The sequence below is a fragment of the Podarcis tiliguerta genome (genome assembly GCF_965153285.1).
Source record: "Podarcis tiliguerta genome assembly, chromosome: 9".
Classification (NCBI taxonomy): Eukaryota; Metazoa; Chordata; class Lepidosauria; order Squamata; family Lacertidae; genus Podarcis; species Podarcis tiliguerta.
Window position 1 is genome coordinate 48,592,536 of NC_139542.1, and position 22,998 is coordinate 48,615,533.

Genomic DNA, 22,998 nt, shown 5'->3' on the forward strand with positions numbered 1-22,998 from the left:
AAGAATTAATAGGGGTATTAGTGTAATATGGTAGAGAGTACATATTTTTTCTTACTGTACCATGTTCTTCACAAAAGTGTATAATTCCTTTAGCTACCAGTCAGCCAGTATACATGGGGTTTTGGTAGCTGAACTTGGAGTGAAATGACAGTTCCTGGAGTATTATCTATAGTGGCATATGGGTCTATCCAGTTTATTTGTTGGTCTTTTAAAAGCATTTGGTCTGGCCTATTGGCTTCTTTTAACACTTGCTGTTTTAGCAGCTGTGATTACTACTGGTAGCTTTGAGAAAGTTCAGATTACCCTTGGCATGCTTAGATAATGACAGGGTCAAGGTGCATATTTTAATAAACATAAAAGTATAAATCATTCTAGCATTTGAAGATTAACCTCTTTACATTGGGTCTTCTTCAGAAAGAGATTGCATTTGGTATATTGCAAAGAAACAAAGTATGCTGATATGGCAATAAGTAAATGTGATAATTTTTACGCTAATATGCAATCAGTTGGAGCTGTTGCATTTAGGTCCTGCTTTTGGGCTTCCTGCCGGTTGGTCACCAGAAGAAATATGCCTTTGGTCTGAGCCAGCAAGGCTCTTCTTCTATTCTAATTAAATACTTCTCTACATCACACAATGTAGTATGATTTTTTTTTTAAAAAAAAGATTAAAGTATCCAAGGTGCCACAGTACCTTGTCTGCCGGTCAAATAAAAGCTGAAGTAGGCAACTGATGAACTTCTGTTTGCATAGTATCTGATTCTGGGTGGAAATTTGGCACTATTACTTAAAGTTCCTTTTTGTAGTGTATACGAGCTTGTTTATTTTTTTACAAAAAGTTTTAAAGATAGATGTGATGATGATAAAGAAATGTAAATTACTTTCTACTATCTAAGTGTGTAAATACAATGTTCTGCTATCAAGGATAAATTATGCAAATTGATTTGCATTAATGCAATTTTATTTTGCATATTTATGATAATTCCAATATTTGAATTTTCATAGAATTTACATTGAAGTTACAGGACAGCTAACTGCAAACCCAGTGCCATGTATTTGAAAACAAGCTTCCATTGCTGTATTTTACCTACCCTGTTCCAAATCATAATTTAAAAAAAAAAATCACTGAACTATAAGACTGTCTTTTTAAGGACTGCAAAAATCAAAAACATTAATCAGAACTTCAGTGTTTAATTAATGTGAATCCAAAGTTTATTACTTTTTAAATATTAGCTACTCAACATGAATCATCGGGAGAGCTATATGATTAATCTTATTCAGTTGCTATAAATGTCAACTGCAGCATGAAAAGATTTAAATTACCATGGTTTTCTTTCTTTTAAACTTTAAATGGCTGTATTTAAACACACCACTTAAACAAATCTGTCTTATCATTCTTACATACCAAATGTATATATCCCACCTTCTTTTAAAGATTTACAGGCTGATCTCAACCACTACTTGAAAGCAAGCCCTTTTGAATTCCCACTTCCTTTGTAAGAACATTTAGGCTTACAGGCGTAAAGGCTTTTTGACTGTAAGGCTGGAGATTTGGCAAGAAACAGAAAAAAGAATAAAATGGAAAATAAAATTGTCTTCCGTTGGTTTAATTCAAAACCACAAAACGCCAGCCAAAGCAGAAGGGCCTTACTTTATGAAGATACTCAAATGCTGTGATGAGCAACTCTCCTGATGAAGTTTCATAACTGCGGGACAGTCAGCAGCAATCTCTATATGTTGTTGAAACTTCAAGAAAGCAGCCTTTGTGAATTTTAGTGACAGTTATAAGGCTATGCCATTTGTCACTCTCTTTTTTGCTTGAAAGATCATGGAACACCAAAGCAATTCCCGAAATTCATGATCCTCCCCCCCAACTGAAGTCAAACTTTTGTTCTAGTTTTGTGCCTTTTGGTGCTGCAAACCCTGCATTTTGTGCCACCTCGCAAAATTTACCCCTGGTAAATTCTCTACCAAATGCAGTTTCTGCAACAGTCTTAAAAGGCTTTAATCTAACTTTGAGGTAAAGAAAGGCATTAATAAAAGTAACTAGTTCTTAAAGCTTTCCCACCAGATAGATTGTGAATGCATTCATATCACCACTGCAACCTGGTTTGCCAAGCATTATGACCAAGGGAACTGGACTTACTATGGCAGGTGTCTTCAAAAGCCCCAGGTTACAATGCCTGCCAGCCATCCTTGCCTTAGTCTTGTCAGGATACATTTTCAGTTGTCTTTTTCATAGCCATTCCTTGATGCCCTCAGATACTATGTAAAATAACAGAGACTCCATAATGTGCAGTGGTGTGTTTGATTCTGTTTACTGAAGGCTCACTACTACCCTTTGCAATCCTAACATTAACGTGTATAAACAGACCAAAGCAGGTTTATTTGATCTGAATTAAAGTCGTAAGGAAAACATGAACATGACTGAGATGAATTGGTGCTTTCTTTTAAACTTAAAAGTATGGGCTTTTTAGAACTGTGTAGCTAGTAGGATAACTCTGGTACCAACCACTGACTGCTGTCACCTTCAGCCTGCATACCAACAAATTTCTTATTCCTGCTGTAAAGAGTTTACAAAATGGGGGGGAAAGATAAAAGTGGGTTAGACTGCTTTTCATCTTCAAAGCGTTTTGGAAACATAATCTAATTAATCCTCAGTACACCCCTGTGAGTTAGGCACCTAAGCATTTGAAAAAGAAACAGAGTTTGAGGTTTTGTTTCTAAGGGCAATTTTATAGGAGCAACTTCTGCAGTTATATTTTCCATATCTATATATCATACTTCCTTCGGCTAGTGTTAGCACATGATAATCCTAGTTATCTGGCATCCAAGGCAGCATTTTTGCTGTTGCAGAAGATAGGAGAGGGCTTCCAGTTCTTTGGTACATGTTATGCTACTGCTGTATGAGGCAGCTCATGCTATAGTATAGAGGCAAGACTGAACAAAACAAGAGAAAGAATCTCATCAGATGCCGCCAAGGAACCAAAGGTAATGAGACAGAAGCAGAAAGGAGGTAGCAACACAACGACCCTTAACAAGTTGGAGAACCGGGTCAAAGCTGACAAAATAAAGTTAAAACGTTAGCAGGGTTAAATTCAACAGTAAAAATCACGCTGAGAAGAAATGAAAAAGGGAAAAGATGGAGTAATTAGAATATGCAACAGTAAGGTAAAGGTAAAAGGACCCCTGACCATTATGTCCAGTCGTGACCGACTCTGGGGTTGCGGAGCTCATCTCGCTTTATTGGCCAAGGGAGCCGGCGTACAGCTTCCGGGTCATGTGGCCAGCATGACTAAGCCGCTTCTGGCGAACCAGAGCAGCGCACTGAAACACCATTTACCTTCCCGCCGGAGCGGTACCTATTTATCTACTTCCACGGGACGCGGGTGGCGCTGTAGTCTAAACCACAGAGCCTAGGACTTGCCGATCAGAAGGTCGGCGGTTCGAATCCCTGCGATGGGGTGAACTCCCGTTGCTCGGTCCCAGCTCCTGCCAACCAGTAAGGGGTAATAAAAAGGAACCATGGAAGGGAGGAAGGGAAGCTGATGTCTGTAGAAGTGGGTTGAGTGGGAAAGGATTCTCTTAAGTACAAGGCTCATGGATAGGAAAGAAGGAGCAGTGTGGAAATGTTTAACATTGCAATACTGTGGTGCCTAAGGCTACCATAATTGTAGAAGGAAATTCATTGGAAATAAATCATTTCATTGGGTTTAAAATGACTGATCATGCAGAAAAATCCAAGCTTTGCCCTGTTCACTTATAATGTATGGAAAACAGGATTGTAACAATAGATGATACAAGGAAGATCTATAGAAACAGTGGGTTCTAGGAGAGAATTTATTGCATATTGCTCCGATGGCTGGCTGACAGAACAGTATTTTAGTTTTATGAGTAATCTACATAAATTAAAGAAGCCTAACACACCGCAAACAGAGGATTCCAGGGGACTTGGTGCCTCACATGCACACACACACACACACACACACACACACAAACACACACACCAGTCAGGGATATTCACTCTCAATTAGAGAGGGTTTTTTTTTAGAGCTGTGGAGACAGCATTTTCAAGGCTAAGCATACATGAGACAAAATGTGAGTTACTATTTTGCAACTAACACCTTGTTCAGCAACTGGCAGACTTCCCTAACTCATTTTCTTTATTTCTAAGATGGGAGCTTTTCATATAGTATGAAGATACCAGAGAGTCTTAATCAGCTAATGTTTGTAAAGTGCTATGAGCTTATTGGGTTGATGGTGTTATCATTGTAAGTGCTAAGCATTATTATCAACGTGATTACATCCGAAGGTGATAGTGGACTGGTGCCAATGGTCTTGGCTTCATCTTTCCTATTTTTAATTTCACTCTTTTGCCAACATATTTAGATTCAGAGTTTTGCATGTTTCATTCCTTTCATAGTAATCGTGTAAGGCCAGAAGACTGTTCGTGTAATGATTAACATTGGTCTGCCCACATTCATGTCGCAAGCTTTTTTCTTAGTAGTTTTCTTTTTAGCAACTGTCAGAAACTAAAGGCAGAGTCTCATGACTATGATTCAAGGTGACTTTTCTTTAAGGTGTGTATAAGAAAAATAGGTGAATCCATACTTATTTACGCCAGCATATCAGCATTTATAATAACTTCAGTGTGTTCCAGAGCAGCCAAAGTATGAACAAAAGAGATGGCAGCTCTGGCCCATTCTGCATACGAAGGCCACCTCAAAGGCCACCTCAGTCTCCCTATAATTCCTTTCCAGGACCATGGCTTTATAAGTTGCCATGAGACGTCAGCTGAAATTGAATTTAAGACACTCTTCTTTTAGTGATGAAAAATCATTTGGATAGCCACTTCAAAACATCCTGGTAGATATCAAAATAAGGGAAACACACTCACCTCACATCTCAAGAAGGTTAGAATAGGGCTAATCTCATGATTTCATACTTGCCACATTTATTATTACTATTACTATATTCATATACTGCCCTTCATCTGATGATCATAGGGCAATTCACAACATTAACATATAAACCTGGTTGGCATCCATCTGTCTCAGGAGACAACAGAGGAGTGTGCCTTGGGGGTGAAGTCAAACTTTTGGAGCGTTACAGTGCCTGCTGTGGCTGTATAGACCGATACAGGAGAGACATGTTTTGTTACATCTGGGGCAGATGAGGGTATCCAGTTGTGCTGTTGCATTCTCCCAGTGGTCATTCCTCATCTGGTCACTGCTAGGAATACACAACCTGTCTGTCTCTGGCCACTGCTGTTGTCTGCAAGGGATTCCACATGGTGAAGTTGATGTTGCCAGCCTTCATGTCTCATTTGCAGGCATCTTTGAGAATACGAAATACATAATAAAATAAAAACAAAAACAAACCAATAGCTGCCCTCCCACAAACACATTTAAAAGGGCATAGAATGTTAATAAGCTAAAGTCCTGGTTATAGAGAAACTTTTTTGCCTGGTGTCTAAAGATATGTAATGAAGGTGCCAGGCGAGCCTCCCTGGAGCAAACATTCCACAAATGGGGACCACTGCAGAAAAGGCCCATTCTCATGTTGCCACCTTCTGTACCTCTCATGGAGGCACACAAAGAAAGGCCTTAAGTGATTAATGCAGGGTTGTCCATATGAATTGTTCATGGGAAGAACATAGTGTTATTTTGCAAATGGGGAGGAGAAAATGGGTTCAGCACCAAAACCCATTTTAGCACCAATATGGTGGTGCTAAAATTAAAGCCTGTTGACATTAATCTTATCAAAGTGTAACCAGTCCTGAATCTAGAGTTTGGTTGGTCCTTTGGTTATGAACTTTTAGCAGGTTCTTCTATACCTGGACTCCCTGATTTGACACCTATGGAGTATCATAGCATCCTCAAAACTCTTTCACTTGTTAAGGGTCCCAGCTACTCCTCTTTTTTGAAATGAGTTTTGATTATTTTTTGCCAGTTGGGGTTTGGTTAGGGGGGTTACTTATTTCTTTTTTACAAAATGTGTTGTGTTTGGCGGTGTATATTGTTGTTTTGGCTGTTTTGAGTGGGGGTTCTGAGTGTTGTTAGCTTTTCTTCTCTCAAATAGGTATTGTTTTGCTGCTCACAACAGTTCCTTTGATTTCCAAAATGGTGGGGAACCCCTGCCCTGTAGCTATTCCAGCCAGAAACCCCCCTGGTGGTAATATATACCCACAGTGACCAGCAGTGGCATCAACTTGTGGGGGGGGTGTGTGGGGGCTGACATGCACGTGATATTGCAACAGGACATCGGAGGAGCCAGGGGACAGAGCTGAACCTGGCAGCAGTGTGGCTTCAATGGCTAGCAGCTCCTTCTCCTGCTGCCAGTGCCGACCAAAGGTTATTCTCCCTCCCTTCCCTTCCATGGCAGGAGGAGAAAGAGCCAGCCACTGAATCTGTGCCCAGCTCGGCTCTGTGTTTTGCCCTGATATTATTATTTTTTAACATGGGACGGGAGCATTGAAATCTACATGTTCCAGCAAGAGTAGACCACAGTGATTTTCTCACATTAAGGTATATCTTCAGGGTTTACTTCCTAAGACTACAATTTCTCCGTTCTTAGTTTAAGCTGTGATACTGAGTTAAGGCTGTGCAATAAATCTGGAAGCTCTTTGCACTTCACTCTCCTAGGTATATTCAAATGTAAACATTCTTGGTTCTAAACTTAAGAGTATTGGACAATGGCTACATTGTGCTCATGATGTGTACCTATCAGTGATTGTGTGGAGAATGTCAACCTTTACCCAAACTTTGATAGGCGACATAGCGTGATTCTTATTTAAACAGTTGCTTGTTTACTGATTCATCCTTCCTAATAGCCTTCACACAATCACTCACCAGTATGGCTATTTACTGTTGTGACAGTTGCCTTTCCTTGCTCAATGCATTTTTGTTCTGTTATTTATTCACATCTCAATGATAAGTACTATTTGATTTGTAGCTAATTGCAGCAACTGTTTTTCATTATTTATGAGTGTCGTAGTCAGAATCCATTTACAATTCTGACCGGGATAAAACTGATTGCCACAACTGATATGACCACAGCAATAAGGAATTAACTGGCACACTTGAAAGCTGTCAAGGTCTGGGGCATTAACTCCATTTGCATTTCATGAACCATTCATTCTGCTGTTGCTTGTTCCTCTTCAGAATATTTTCCTTCTTCTTCTGCATTTTTTAAAATTTACATTCACATTTAAGAGCCTCATAACAACTAGGAAAAGCACTAGAAAGCTAGCCAGAAAATAGCTTTTGAAAAAGTTGTTGTTTATGGTCCACTTTTCTGTTTAAAACAAAATCACCAGTTTCCAAAAAGGGAAATAAATGATATGCAATAATAATAAAGCAACAATAAAAGCAGGCAAACCCCCAAATTAAAAGCATGAACAGGAAATTGTCGCACTAAGATCAAACATTAAAAGCATGTTAGAATAACAGGCCTTCAGTAGACACTTGAAAAGTAAGAAAAGAGTCTTGGCAGATCTCTATGAATCGTGTATCCCACAATCTTAATACTACCACTGAAAAAGCCATGTCTTGGGTACCCTACAACCATATAATATCTTTACTATTGCAAGACTACTTTATGTCAGAGCTTGTAAAAATACTCACAAACCAACTAAATGAGAGCTTGTTAGAAAACGTTGGGAAGTCTGTTAACAAGTAATGTAAAAAGAGAAATTGAAATATCAGATGTAGATTATTTACTTTTCTAAGTTATGTAAACAATTTTGATAGAATACACATTTGAGTGCATGTTTGTTAAAATATAGTATTATAACTGTAATTTTAAAGGGAGCTACACATAGCCTACAATTTTAGCAGTGTGATGATGTTGTTCCTAGGATTCATAATACAGAACATCTCAAAAAAATAGCTGGAATGAGCACGCCAGTAGTCTGTATATCACAAATACATGTGAGGTTTTGAGGTAATAAAAGTAAGCTTAAAATATAGCTTTTACTAAACCAATAACTTTTAAGTGCAACATTTTAAATGCTCTTAAATGTCTCAAGTTGATTAAACCTGATTTATTTACATAACTATTAATAGTCAGTTTTGTGTCTATTCCGTTCCTCCAAAACAGAATACAGTGATCCCTATTCTCTGAAAACCAGATCAAATTTGTAAAATATGTCTTATTTGACTAAGCCACCAAACCACACATTGAAAGTATAGAAACATCTGTGTAATAACCATGTTGCTAGATTCTTGCATGATCTTTTTCAGGAAAGGCAATGCATTTATTTGCTTTCAGGCATTCAGCTAAAGCAGGAAGAGTTAATAAAGATCAACTAACTAAGCCCTTATTCTAATTTAATGAATGTTTTATTCTTAAGGGAAACATACTTTTCTTATAATGACAGGTGACATCTGAATGGAAAAATACCCTGTTGTTTAGGGCTTTATCTAGGACAGAAAGAGATAATCCTGACACATACTTGTTATTGCTTTTGCACTTTCATAAAGTAAAAAGGGCTGTCAGTTAGAGCTAATCCTATATGCTGAACCAGCTCTTCTTCATTTACAGGCCATTCTATATTTCTTTTCTACCTTAGAGAACTCCTGATGTGCTTAAGTAGTTGACAAAGAATAGCTAAGACCAGAGAATGTAAGGGTCACTGCAGATTGCTAGAGATCAAAGGATATAGTTGACTATAGCTCATGTAGCGCTTAACAAAAGACCTTGGGATATACCTGGGGGAAAATGTGTAGTTAGTGTGTTTATTTTAAGGATTCTGTTTTTTTAACAAACAAAAAACAAAAAGATTCTCATGTTTTGTTATCTTTTTCTTTCCTAATTAGGACAGAATTTTACCCTAAGGCAGTTAGGAGTATGTGAACCAGCAACTCGAAGAGGACTGGCATTTTGTGCTGAAATGGGGCTCCCCCACAGAGGTTACTCTATCAGTGCAGGGTCAGATGCTGATACTGAAAATGAAGGAGTGATGTCTCCAGAGCATGCCATGAGACTTTGGGGCAGGGGGGTCAAATCAGGCCGCAGTTCCTGTCTCTCAAGCCGTTCCAACTCAGCCCTCACTTTAACTGATACTGAGCATGAAAACAAGTCTGACAGTGAGAATGGTAAGTCTTTCTGTGTGTAATATGAAAAACTATTTCATGATTTGTATTTATGTATTCTTTAAGCATGAGCATACTTTCTGAACAACTTTTATAACAGTTTTCTAGGAAAAGCCAGTGTCCAGTATTGATGGCTGGATGCAATATTTTACAAATATATAATTTGTACAATATTTTACCAACCATTTGGGAAAAAAATCTGAGAATGAATGAGTACACAAAATAGTTTATTAAGAAAGTTTGAATACTAAAGAACAAATTTGATTGTGTTTTAAAAATCAGTTTGATACAAGTAGTTGAATTTGTGATAAAATGGAAAGAATGTCCTTTGGAGACTAGATTGTTGTGTAGTTAAAGGCTGACAAACATCTAAACAGAACTTCTTAGGAAATTGGAAATTGTCTTTCTATATAATTTCCCCGCAATATACTGTCCAAAGGCCCCATGCAGCCTCTGAGGTATTATGCATACTTTTGTTTCAGTCAAGCAATTCTTCAGTTCAGTGGTAGCAAACATGCTTTGTACAATGCTAGGCCAGATAGCCCAATGGTCTGACAACATACGACAGCTTCAGAAGATATATGTGTTGATAGGGTTTTGCTCAAGGGAACTTGAACACTAGTTTTGGCAATTTATAGGCACTTGGGTGAAACAAGCTTTAATCCACATGTCTGCATCATAAGAAACAAAATAACACTTTCACTGATATAAATTCATGTTTAGACATATTCCTGAGTCTCTGACAGCAGCATGGGCCGGTGAAAATGAAGCAACTGTAGCTTTTATTAGCAAAGAGATTAAGTAGTGGGAAAAGCTTAACCTCCTACATTTCTCTTTTCAGTCTTCTTATTAAAGACAAATGACCACGGCCAGTAACAAAAATGGGAAATTCTAATCCCAAACCACCTAATTCAGTGAAACTAACTGATCACTGATCAAGAATGTAGCCACTGAAAGAGGCTAAGATCAGCTAAAATTGAGGACATGGATTGTTCAGAATAAATGTGCAGCCTGCTCATATCCTGGAATGTAATTATTGTGACACAAGTGGAATATTTCACTACACAACTAATGTAGCAGTCTTTCGTGAAACAAGACTGACAGAGATTAAGTAACCAAGTTTGCCACTGTTTTTGATTTTGATTAGAGATTGGATATGGGCGCTTGTGCTAGGGCAAGAAAATGACATTTCCCCCCGATCTTGGTAGTCCCTTACGCAGGCCCTACTGCCTACCTTAAATGAAGCTTAAAATAATAGGATGAAGATCTTAGTGTCAGGAGTAAGGGGCCAATTAAAAGGAAGCTAGCCTTATTTTATTTTTTCCAATATTGTACTTTCTGAATCTACAGAAAGATTTTAGAAAGGCCTCCTTAATTTGTTTTCCATTTAAAGTTCTATGTGGAAAATGGAATCTTCCACAGTTGTGGTGATTGCATGTATAATAAGATTGTTTGCAACAAATATGTGGATGATATGTGGCTTCAAAATCATATTGTTACCAAGGTTGCACACCACCCACAATCTCTGCCAATTGGTAGCAAGATTAATCTAAGGGGTTCCAGGCCTGGGGTCGCGTTTCGGTTGGGAATCACGACGCACTGGAGAGTGTCATCTTTAAGAAATACAGTTTATTAACACATACTTACAACCTGGGTGCAGATGGAGGGAGTGCCTAGCTTACAGCATTTGCATCTCAAGAGGAGCTTGTTCTTCCCAGCAGCTCAGCACTGCATTCAGAGGCTTTCTGTGCCTCTGCCCCAGCTTGTTTCCAGCCATTCCTAATGTTGTCTGCCCTTCCCCCCTCTCCATGGAGTTCTCCCCACTTCTTGCTTCCCCTTTCCACAAACTCCTTGCCAAGCAATTCCCACCCTTTTGCATGCTCGCTCCCCTTGTAACTTTGGCATCCACTGTTGGCACAGACCCAAGGATTTCCCTGTTATGGGCCATCAACACCTTTTCTCATACTTAACAACTTTTATCCCAATGAGGCCCTGGCCTGGAAAGAGATCTTAGGTTGTATTTTTCCACAGGCCTCTTCCCTTCAACATTCCAAAAATCAGCTAAATTCTGTTCCTTTTAAAAATGTCTAACATTCACTAACTCTGGCAGGTGGGATTGCAAGAGTTCTTCCCACCACACACACCTTTCTGCTCCCATTTATTTATTTATTTATTTATTTATTTTAAATTGTCCACTGCGTAAAGCTGAATGTGCACAAGTTAAATGTGTATGTTGTAGGTCTGCTTTAGTACATATTCCCTCAGATAGCATGCATTACCTTACTTGATGTATTATTAGAAACATTGACCACCAAGATTGCATATCTGTGATTTTTTAATAGATGTTTATTTACATAAATAGCAGAACAGATCTCTACTAATTTTATTGAATTGAAGTTTGGAATTTCTTTTTTATCTTAATGCATAGCAAATCATGAATAAATTAAGGAAACAGTATTTAGCATTAATCAGATCATGCAATAGACTGTCTGATGTTTTGATACCAATTTCAAAGAAGAGTTTAGCTACATAAATCCTTAATTTTGTTTGTTGATCAGGAGGCAAATAGTCCAGCAGAAGAAACTATTAGAGCTGCTTTGAGGCAAATAAAACTTTTCTAGCTCCAGTATCTCATCTGGGTTAAAAGCAGTTATAATATGCAGTTATGAGTAATGCTACAAGAGAGGTAAAGCAGATCGTTATGTATGCTTACCTTATCTGAAATTGCACTGCAATTAATGTTGCAAAGGCTGCCTAAGAGTCAGATCAACAAATTTACATGATAGTCCAGAATCTGATATGCTGTAGTATGCTCATGTTCACTATAAAATCTAAATATGCCTTAATTTAAGAGGTGTTTTTGATTTAAATTAGGATTGATAAAAAACCTCCAAATGTCAAGAATACAGGAAATGTGTCACTTTTGCCTTAGGTTGCTCAAAGGTTAGTTTCCCACATCTATGTGCAAAAGGTAGTTAAATCTCTTATGAAACACATGGTTCTTATATGGGCTGCTGGCTCTTCTTCCATGTGCTCTGCTCCATAAATATTCCTGTTCTTAAGGTAAGTTGCATGTACATTAATAAGCGCACCATCCCTCTTGTAAAATAACTTTGTTTACAGTGTTTCCCATATAAAACTCAAAGTTATTAGGGTTTCTGTAAAGACTCCAAGAAAACTGCTACCTAGAAGTTTGTACTTGTAGCCATAGACCAGCAAGACCATGGGCTCATCCACACCTCCGGTGGCTAGAAAGCACAGATCTAAGTAGTTTAGATCTGAGTCTGAGCAGTTTTGTCTTTGCTTCCACCACTTTTCCCCAGAAATCCCAATCTTTAGCATTCTGGAGAAAACCCAATTGATGTTTGCTCCAATTCAGCAGTTTACTGTGGGTTTCCCCAGGGGAAAGCAACAGGGCAAATAGAAATGTGAATGAGCACCAATCCTTCAATTTTAGGAATCAGATCATATTTCACATGGCCCCAAGAAAGGCATTGCCAACTGAGGAGCTTGTTCTTGGCCCTGTGTTCTAACATGACAGCGGTCTTGACATGCATGTAATGAAACTTGCCAAGAGAGGAAGCCAGTGCAGTTTGCATCTGAGGTTTTACTTCTGTTTATAGCATTAGGGCATCCTTCTTCTGATGCAGAGAAACCCAGGTGGGGGTGAGGGGGCAGGGACAGAAATAAAGTGGTTCTTTTTGCTGCCCCCCATGGTCCTGATCACTTGTAATACTAAACAATGGTATAGTACTATGCAAACAAGCTTCTGCACCAGGGATTCTGGCTAATTTAGTATGGCAGCATCATAATGAAACTGTTCATAGGCTATTTTAAACCAGGATCCCTACTTCTATCTAATGCTAACCCAAACGTATTTTAAGGTGATTCTAAACTTTCAAGAAGCCCTGCCTGCCACAGAGGAGTAACAGAGTGTGGGTACATGAACATATTTCAGTATAGCACATTGAGGCAGATTGGCAAAGTATAAAACCATTGTTTAGCAATGAGCAAACACAGTAAAGTATTTAACCCCAAGCTTGAGTCTCTATTACACGTGGGGTACCAGCCTGAGCTGGACAAAATGACAACAGATGCTTCTCTTGTGCATCTATAAACAATACGGCTCTCTGGAATGGAGATTCACTATATCCTATTCATCCTGAACAACTTAAGCTATCATTTCATTTTATGATATAGAAGAGTTCTTATTAACAGAATCGTACCCTAGTCACTAGCCTATTCTGGTCAATATCCTCCTCAAGGAAATTTGTCGCAAGGATTTGCTCCATTCATGCATATCTTCTTTTCTGTTGCAAACTATGACTTCCTGCTTAATATTACAGTACCTATGGTAGTTGAACATAGGCTAGTAGACCTGATTTCTGATTAAATAAGTTAGTTTATGAGTATGCAACTTAAATTTCCTTCATCGTTCTCAAGGGACATTAAAAGGCTTGTGGCTAAGTAGTAAAGATTATATCTGGCACAAAACCAAATTTCTGTCTTAAAGAGTCATCTTCACGTACATTGGAATGTAGTCTCAGTCCATAAGTCTAAAAATGCAAACTATAGAAACAATTTGGCATGGAGAGTATTTGCATCCACAATCATATTTATGTGTTGCCAATTCCGTTGTTGCAATGAAGAGCAAGTGCAAATTCAGTGTTGTGTTCCACTGTCATTAACTAAGGTCACTAACTAATGCTCGTTTTTACTGAATTTTAAATTTAGCAGTTTTACTTGTGTAATACAGCACTGTGCAGTTGTTAATAACTTGGTTTCACTTGCACTTCCTCCAGAGTGTTTTTCTCAGCTTCTAGCTATAGATAATACCAAAGCAGTTAATCAAAGATGGTGTTATAATACTCAAAATACCCATCCCATTAATATATAATGTAAACAGAACAGAACAGTTTATACAACAGAACAAGTAATTATTTGATGACATCATTTTTGTAATTAGGGCCTTAGCAATATACCTTTCTTTTACACTCCAGTAATGCCAAAATAATTCTTGCATAATATTAGAAGTGTTTAAGGCTTTATTTGAAAACAATACTCCAAAATGGGTGGACTTTTACATTTACTGGCTGCATACTGTATTCTCAGCAACATCCTCCTTGTAAACATTTTAATTTAAGTGTTTCTCTAAGCAGTTAAGGAATACTTCACAATCTCAGGTTATTGCAGAATCAATAGTACCTTACAAAGTTAGGTTACTTTGCAGGATTTTTACTATAATTCCCTGTGTAACTTGTAAATATATTTTACCCCAGATTGATTTTAGCTCTTATAAATAGATTAGATTAGTTTTGTTCCAAGAATTGTGTTGGAATGATGCTGGTAGTTCCATTGCACTTTTCCAAAAGCATATGGGAGCAAAGAAGGGACTGACAAAAGGTAATAGCAGTTAGTGAACAGTGTGATCCTAGAATGAATAAGAGAGTGTGTTGGGAATTATTTGATGAAAGGCTTGAGCAGCATGTAGTAGAGACAAAGAAATTGGGGAGGAGGGGAGAGAGAATGCTCACATCCTCATGTAATATTAAAGCAAACCATGGCTTAGCACAAACAAGCAAGTGTGTTCCTGGGAAGGAGATTGCAGCCATTTTCATGTAACCATGGCTGTAGCTGAAGTTGGCTAGAGTCTTTTTGCTACTGAATAATAATAATAATAATAATAATAATAATAATAATAATAATAATTTATTTATATCCCACCCATCTGACTGCCTTGCCCCAGCCACTCTAAGCGGCTTCCAACATAATAAAAACACAGTGAGCTAAGCCATAGGCTGCCTTAACATATCATCCAAACCTGAGTTCTTAGTTTAGCTCACTTCAGACAAACCATGGGTACAACTTGTGGTTTGTCTGAAGAGAGCAAAACTATGAGTCCGGTTTTAGACGACATGCTAAGCCAATCCTGGTTTAGCTCAGCACAGTCGCAAAATGATCTGGGAGGAGAAAGGAACTGTGATTTCCTTTCTTGGAATTTGCATGATCTCTTCTTGAGAAGCCCACATGTTTGATTGCACCAGACCAAAGTTTGACTTAACATTACATGTGCACTTTGTATTGAGCAGCCAGCCATTTCTTGCCAGCAAAATAATTTCATAGTTCTTTGAAATACATTGTCATGAGACAATCCAATGCTGTGAACCAGTAATAGCAGTAGTTGTAATACTGTATATACAAGCATAGCACATGGAGCCATGTAAAACCATCCTATTTCATTACGTAGTTGATAACTGTTTGAGTTCTGCCTCTATTTTCTGTTTCAGAAAATCAAAATCCATGGGCAATTACAAAACTCACAGAGACTTTGACACACAACACTATAGTGGCAGCCACTGCAGAAAACAGATGTGCTTAAATACCTTGTTCACATGCTTACTTGGGCAGTAATGGTCTGTATATTATGAAGAAACAGGCACATCCTCCTTTCTTCACCACATCATAACATAACATGAGCACTCTATATGGAGGGGTGAAAGCCTGATTCCCCCACCCTTTTTTTAAAGTGAAATAACTATATGGATTTGGCAGCCATATGTGGAGTCAAATGCCCATGCCATATGTGATGTGATGTATGTAACTAAATATATTGGTGAGCACCTGCTCATTTACTCTGTGAAGGCCATTGCCACCTGGGTAGGTATCTGAACCGGGCTTAGGCTATTGCAGCTTAGTGAAAGGGGTTTTTTTTCCTTGGTTGTTTGGGAGGGTTGAATTGTCTACACATCATCACTGTACTAACACTACCTGCTTCCTATGCAGTTTTTGTACATTAATTCAAATATGATTCTTTGTGTAACAACTAAACTAGCTCAGAATTGAATCTATTACTTATTTATGAGGTGTTTTGTAATGTCAGTGTTATTTCTGGAATGCATATGTGTGGATACTATTTTATATTTAGGTTTTCTACAATGTGCTGCAAGATGACAAAATGCCAAAGGTAATCTTCTGGCATTTACTGATTCAAAATCAAACTGCTGCCTTGCAGAAAATAGCAAAGACACTAATTGAATTGCTTATAAACGCTTTTAACAGCAAAAATAATTTAAGATTGAAATATATGTATAACACATTTTATGCAAGACGATGCTTACAGAGAATTCTTTAAAATGCTTTAGCCTGAAAAAGGATTGCATGTTATATATTGAAGAAAACAGAGGCTATGGGACTATTCCTCTGAAAGTTATTTTAATATGAGCATTTACATTTAGATTCATTCTAAAAGCAATCTTATGATGTTTTTAGAAAATCTTTTGCCTATTTTTCTTCTACTTTTGGATATGCTACAAATATAGTTTCCCTGGATAAAATGTTTTTTCCTTGTGTACTTGAGTAAAGAAATCTTAGCACAATATCATTTCTTTGTAAATTGCAAATATTCTTCTAATTTTTTAGATTGCAATGAAAGCAGTGCATGCTGTGTGCATATCAGAATTGATGATGTGTGCTGTTTTGATTTTGAATGTGTTTTTGATGTCCTTGAAAAATCACAGTGGTAGCAGTAAAATTGTTTTAATTAATGAATCGGAGAGCAACAAATCTGCTGACTCAAGCTTATTGATGTAATTATCACTGGGACAGAAAGGATGCAAAATCTGGCAGGAGTGTTAAACTTCGGTTTGTTGTCATCTGAGAAACAGTAAAGTATCAGGGTGTATTTCATATGCGGTCTTCTAAAAGAATGTTTTTATTTCCTTACAAAATTATGTTGACATGATCACCATAATATTTTTCCATATACAGCTTCTTAAATATCAATACAAATATGGTAACGATTGAAAGTCAATTCATTTTGTTTTCTGTTATACAAGTGAATAATAACATAAAGATGCCTTCTCCCATTTATTATGAAGTAATCCCTTTTTATTTAGATCACATTACCCTGGGTAAAATAGTTTGTTGATTTTTAGCATTAATCATCGTTTCTTCTTGTGGAGCCCAGCAGGTATAAAGGAACATACCGGAAGAACCTTTAATGCCTTGTTAGACATTGCAGCTATGCTTTGCCTTGTCAGTAGGGCTGTACAGCCAGTATTCTGTCCCTCCCACAAGATTGCTGGCATCCATCTGTCTCAAGAGACAATGGAAGAGTGTGCCTTCGGGGGTAAAGTAAAACTGTTGGAGAGTTACACCACCTGCTATGGCTGTAGAGACCAGTACAGGAGAGACATAATTTATTGTAGCTGGGTTAGATTACACATTAAAGGTAAAGGGACCCCTGACCATTAGGTCCTGACACAAATGACTCTGGGGTTGCGGCACTCATCTCGGTTTATTGGCCAAGGGAGCCGGCGTTTGTCCATAGACAGCTTCCGGGTCATGTGGCCAGCATGACTAAGCTGCTTCTGGCGAACCAGAGCAGCGCACGGAAACACTCTTTACCTTCCCGCTGGAGCGGTACCTATTTTTCTACTTGCACTTTCAAACTGCTAGGTTGGCAGGAGCTAGGACTGAGCAACGGGAGCTCACCCCGTCATGGGGATTCGAACCGCCGACCTTCTGATTGGCAAGCCCTAGGCTCTGTGGTTTAGACCACAGCGCCACCCGTGTCCCAGATTACACATTGTTGTTGTTTAGTCATTTAGTCATGACCGACTCTTCGTGACCCCATGGACCAGAGCACGCCAGGCACTTCTGTCTTCCACTGCCTCCCGCAGTTTGGTCAAACTCATGCTGGTAGCTTCGAGAACACTGTCCAACCATCGCGTCCTCTGTCGTCCCCTTCTCCTTGTGCCCTCAATCTTTCCCAACATCAGGGTCTTTTCCAGGGAGTCTTCTTTTCTCATGCGGTGGCCAAAGTACTGCAGCCTCAGCTTCAGGATCTGTCCTTCCAGTGTGCACTCAGGGCTGATTTCCTTAAGAATGGATAGGTTTGATCTTCTTGCAGTCCATGGGACTCTCAAGAGTCTCCTCCAGCACCATAATTCAAAAGCATCAATTCTTCGGCGATCAGCCTTCTTTATGGTCCGGCTCTCACTTCCATACATCACTATTGAGAAAACCATAGCTTTAACTATACAGACCTTTGTTGGTAAGGTGATGTCTCTGCTTTTTAAGATGCTTACATCTTTTTAAGATGCTTACATTGTTTAAGATGATTACACATTACACTTGTGAAAATAAGGACCAGATTTCAGGCTTGTATACTTCTGAGGGCTTGCCACAGGACAAAGGACTAAATCAACTAGCAATATTCCATGTTTATTTAAATGCATGATCTCCTTGTCCTAAGAAATCACTCTAAAACCCCAATCATATCTAAATTTCCTTAGAAGTAGCTTTAACTTTGTTCAATGGATCTTCTTCCCAAGTAAATGTGTAGGGAAACACAACCTATGTTGTAACCAGTGCTTTTTTTTCCTAGAAAGAGAGGTGTAGGAACTCCCACCTTTTTGGGACAGACGCTCAGTTTGGAGAGAATCTGCCCTCCAGATGTGTTTGACTACAATGCCCATCAGCATGGCAAAAGAGCAATGATGATGGAAGTTGTATTTCAAAACATATGAAGGGCACCTGGTTTGGGAAGTTGGACAAGGTCTATACAGTACGTGTTTGCTTTCATTAACTAATATATGTAACAGTTGCTTATGGTCTTATGTCTCCAGCAGCAAATTTGTCAATTTCTGTATTGATAGAAGAAGCCCTTCCCTGTGCTGCCGCCAATAACTTACTGTGAGAGAGCATAAATGGAAATTGTGGGTCCTTATTCTAATCATTTTGTGGCAAGAAATATACTAGGATTCCAGCAATGATTTGTGTGAGGAAAAACCAACAAGAATACAACTTTTCTGGGGCCTGGTAAAAAGTGCAGAGCTTTTTCTGAGGGGCAAGAGAACAGGAGCCACTATGGCACTGGCGGGCCCTGACATATCCAGTTCTAGATAAAAGCTGCCTTTTCCTTACCCAGCCAACCACCCAGCAGATCCTGCGCCATGAAGCTAGCCATGTAGAACATGAACCACATGCAGCAGTCTTTAAACAGTGTGCTAGTTCTCCAAAGGCAGGTATAGAAAGTGTCATACCAGTCAGCACTTGTAGCCTCCTTTCCTGAAAATGGGATGCCTAGCATCATCTGCCAGTGGCCCCATCCTCTGGGACAGGATGCCACCATATAGGCATACTTTTATTTACAAAGAAGCCGTCTACCTGTGGAAACGGTTTGATAATGAGTAGCTGCTATGTGGCATGCCTCAGAAGTAGATTGCTTCAGATGTATTTTGCAATGCACTAAGGCCTTGTATATTTTAAGCCACCATATTACAGTTTATTTTGTGGGCAGATGGCATATAATCACAGTCTAATTTAATCTACATCTAATCTTACGGAGGAGATGACAGCCTTGGGCTCACCTCTACTACTTCTGAAGGCACAGATACCAGAATGATGGTACCAATGAACCGGACAGTCTCTCATATGGTTAGTTACTGCAGGCTTAGACTGGTTGCTTCAAGCTGAAAATCAGATGGCAGGCTGACTCTTCAAAAATTTCACTGTAAAACAAATAGTGTAAAGGACAGAAACCAGAAGAAGTATCAGCTTTGGGGGAACTGAGGTCCATAGGTAATAAAGAATCCTATCGTGAAGCGGTTTGGGATCCTGGATACAAACAACACCTCACAGCAAGTCTATCTGCTGAATAAGAAATGTTGATGAAATAGTAATCCATCTGTCAAAACCACTCTCACATAGCGTGGTTGTAGTGGATAAGTGCAGCACACCCAATCTGCTGTCCTACTTTCTTATTTTGTTGACTGGAAGAAGAGAGTTGGGTGGGTGGAAAGACAACACTTACTTCCTTGTTCTCCATCAGCAGAATATTTATAACTGCTCCTTGTATGAATACATTTGGCTACTTGTTGATATACCAAAAAAGAAAAAAGGAAATTTGTGGATTTAAGGTTCAAATGTTTTTAATTAATACTGCTCAATAAAGAAATATATTTCATCTCATTTGTTATTTTCAAAGGTCTTTGTTCCATACTGTATCAGATGTATTGATTTTATGAAATAGCTAATAGGCTTTCCTTTGTGAAGAGCGGCTTTTTCCTGTGATTAACTTTTTACAATTCAATTGTTCCATCCCCTTGTGAGAAATATTTGAATGTAATAAAAAAAAAGTACATTCAAAACAAGCCGTGGTATTTCCCCTGTCCTTTTAAAAATATTGCCACAATGTGTGGCTATCTAGCCTTTCAGAGGCTAGATAGGTTTTCTTTTTAATAATGTGCCTACTATGTGAGTAAGCTTAGTTGCTGTTACTCTTCACCTGCTTTACATATGGCCAACAATAAACAAAAGAAAGTCTGGAAACACAGGGATAATTTAAACGAGACAAAAATGCAGCATAATAATAATGATAATGATGTAGAAAACAGGAGGCGTTGAACACATCTTTAGAAGCTAAAAATCAAGATAATGGAAATCTAGAACAACCTGATTAAAGAAGCACTAAAAATGAAAAATATATATATATTATACCAGGGGTGGCAAGCTTCAGTTTTTGATGCAGTAACATCATTCATTTCTTTTTTAATGTAATGTCATGAGAGAGACTTTTCTGGGAAGGCAAAGGACTTATTTTAACAGAATGATGATTGGATGAATGTTTGACAGCAGGGTGGTGATGAAATGGTGGGTGGAGCCAGAGTGACAGCTTGGGAACATTGAGAGAGACAAGGAAAATGCGATTGTTGAAAGAATGAGAGAGAGGACATAGGTAAAAGACTGGAAGTCAGTTGTTAAAGAAGAGAACAAGGTATGCTAAACTAGGATGGTACTATCTGAAGGATAGTATTATTTATTTATCCAAATGATTACTTGTCATAGCTGTTGTTTTCCACAAATAAAATGTACTGATTTGTAGGACAGATGACAGGTGATTGGATTGAGCTTCAGTATCAACACAACGCCAGTACAAAATACATTTTTAGAAAGGAAAATAAGAGAATGGAAAGAATACATTAAGGATCTTGCCGGATCTTGCCAGATGATTGTTTTGTCTTTCGTCCAACTAAGTATTTGCTACAGAGAAATCTAAGTTTCTCAGCACTGGAAAAATCCCTTGCCTTTTGCAAAACTGTGTGTGTTCTGGCAGCTGTTGGTTGCTTCCTGTGTAATAACTAATAAGTGTCTCATGTATATATCTGTTTGCCCGTTTTAAGAATTTGTCTGAAGGATTTTTAAAAGTGAATGCATTTTCCAGTATATTTTTTAGGGCTGAGCACACCCACCTTGCCCTTCCAGAATGTATTAACTTCACCTTATAATAATAAGCCTGCTTTGCTGTATGTTACTGCCTTAAAATTGGAACTTAAGATGCTCTAGAAGACTAATTAGATTAGATAGTGCTAAGTCCTAAGGATCGCAGGTTAAACCTATGACAAAGTAACAACAGATGCTTTTTTGAGGAGTTTGTGATCTGGTAGAGAAAACAAGTCCCCCATCTTTTACCATGCTAGGGGAAGAGAAAGGAATGGAAAAGTAGAGTCATTAGTCTTCCACTCATACCTAAGGAGCATACCTAATGGGGTTATAGAGCTCGAGGGCAGGTAGTTTCATGAAATGTAAGAAAGCAAGCCTTAAGTCTAAAAAGGAAGAAAGCTTACAGGTATTGCTTTCTTTCTTTCTCATTAGTTGTCTCACAGATCAGTCAGGCTGTTATTTCTCTTTGGTGCTATGGATTGCAGCTCCACTTATGAGTTTATTTTTATTAAAATTAATTATGTGCAGAATAGAGGTTTAGTTTTATTTTGGATGCATTTTAGTTCTGTTTCTGTTTTTTTCTGAAATAGTTAAGCAATAATTTTATTTGTAGTACAGTGAGATAGCTAAATAATATGGGATTCTCAGCTGCATCCTTAAGACTGTTTTTACTCATTTCACTTTTTTAAAAAATCCTCGAACTTACTTCCCTATAAAATAAAAGGCTTACATTTGAAAAGAAGTTCCTGAACTTTAATTTGATCTCATTAGCATTTTTTTAAAAAGGTTAGTGTGTGTTTGTTACTATGCTAATATTTAAAGGCAATTTCTGCTGAGAATATTGTGTGGAACAGTTTAGACAAAGCTAAGGACATATTTAAAATTTTAATATTGAAGGAGACTATCATGAGGAAAAAGTTACTAAGGCATCCCCCTGTGCTCCCATTAATTTGTATATTATCAAGGACCTGGTTATGAATATGGTTACTGGAGTAGGCATGTAATAAACAGAATATAATTGAATTTTCAATCTTTTGTCATGAGGGAATAATCTTCTTACAAGACCTCTGCTCTGTCTTCCAGCTAATTGTCAGCAGTTATTCAATATTGCCACATAAATGTCATCAAATCTTGCAAACCCCCTCTCCCCGAAAAATGATTACATTTAAAAATGTGTGCCTCTACTCTATTGTGTTTTAATTATTTTCATCCACATATTTTTGTTGACATGTTCTAGAAATGATTTGAAATGAAGTTGCATAGAACTTCAAGCTCAGTTAAACTTATTTTAGAAATAAAAATGGGTCTAAATAAACCTGCAAACTAAGGAAAAGAATATTGGACATGGGCCTGAAATATGGGGAAGAGTGTTGAATGAGAGAGCATGGTTGCTGATATTAAACAGGCCAGTGGCGCATATCCTGCCTTGATTAACATTGCCTCCAGTCGACTGGTTAAGGATCAGCATAAAGTAGATTAGAGGCTGTTGTTGTGTTGGATACCCTGATGATCCTATCATTTATTTTAGTATATTTCAGGCTTCCTCAACCTTGGCTGTTTTTGAGACTACAATTCCCATCATCCCTGACCACTGGTCCTGCTAGCTAGGGATCATGGGAGATGTAGGCCAAAAGCATCTGGAGAGCCGAGGTTGAGGAAGCCTGGTATATCTGCTTCCCAT

The 22,998-nt window shown here is 38.2% G+C and overlaps 1 protein-coding gene across 6 annotated transcripts in view; it reads left to right on the plus strand.

The window, feature by feature from the left end:
- Positions 1-22,998, plus strand: part of TENM3 (teneurin transmembrane protein 3) — a 1,235,569-nt gene that overhangs the window by 948,217 nt on the left and 264,354 nt on the right. For all 6 annotated transcript variants that reach the window (XM_083456978.1, XM_083456989.1, XM_083456990.1 and 3 more), the window contains one exon: positions 8,817-9,095. In XM_083456978.1, the coding sequence (XP_083313104.1) occupies positions 8,817-9,095 (279 nt within the window). The remainder of the gene's footprint in view (positions 1-8,816; positions 9,096-22,998) is intronic.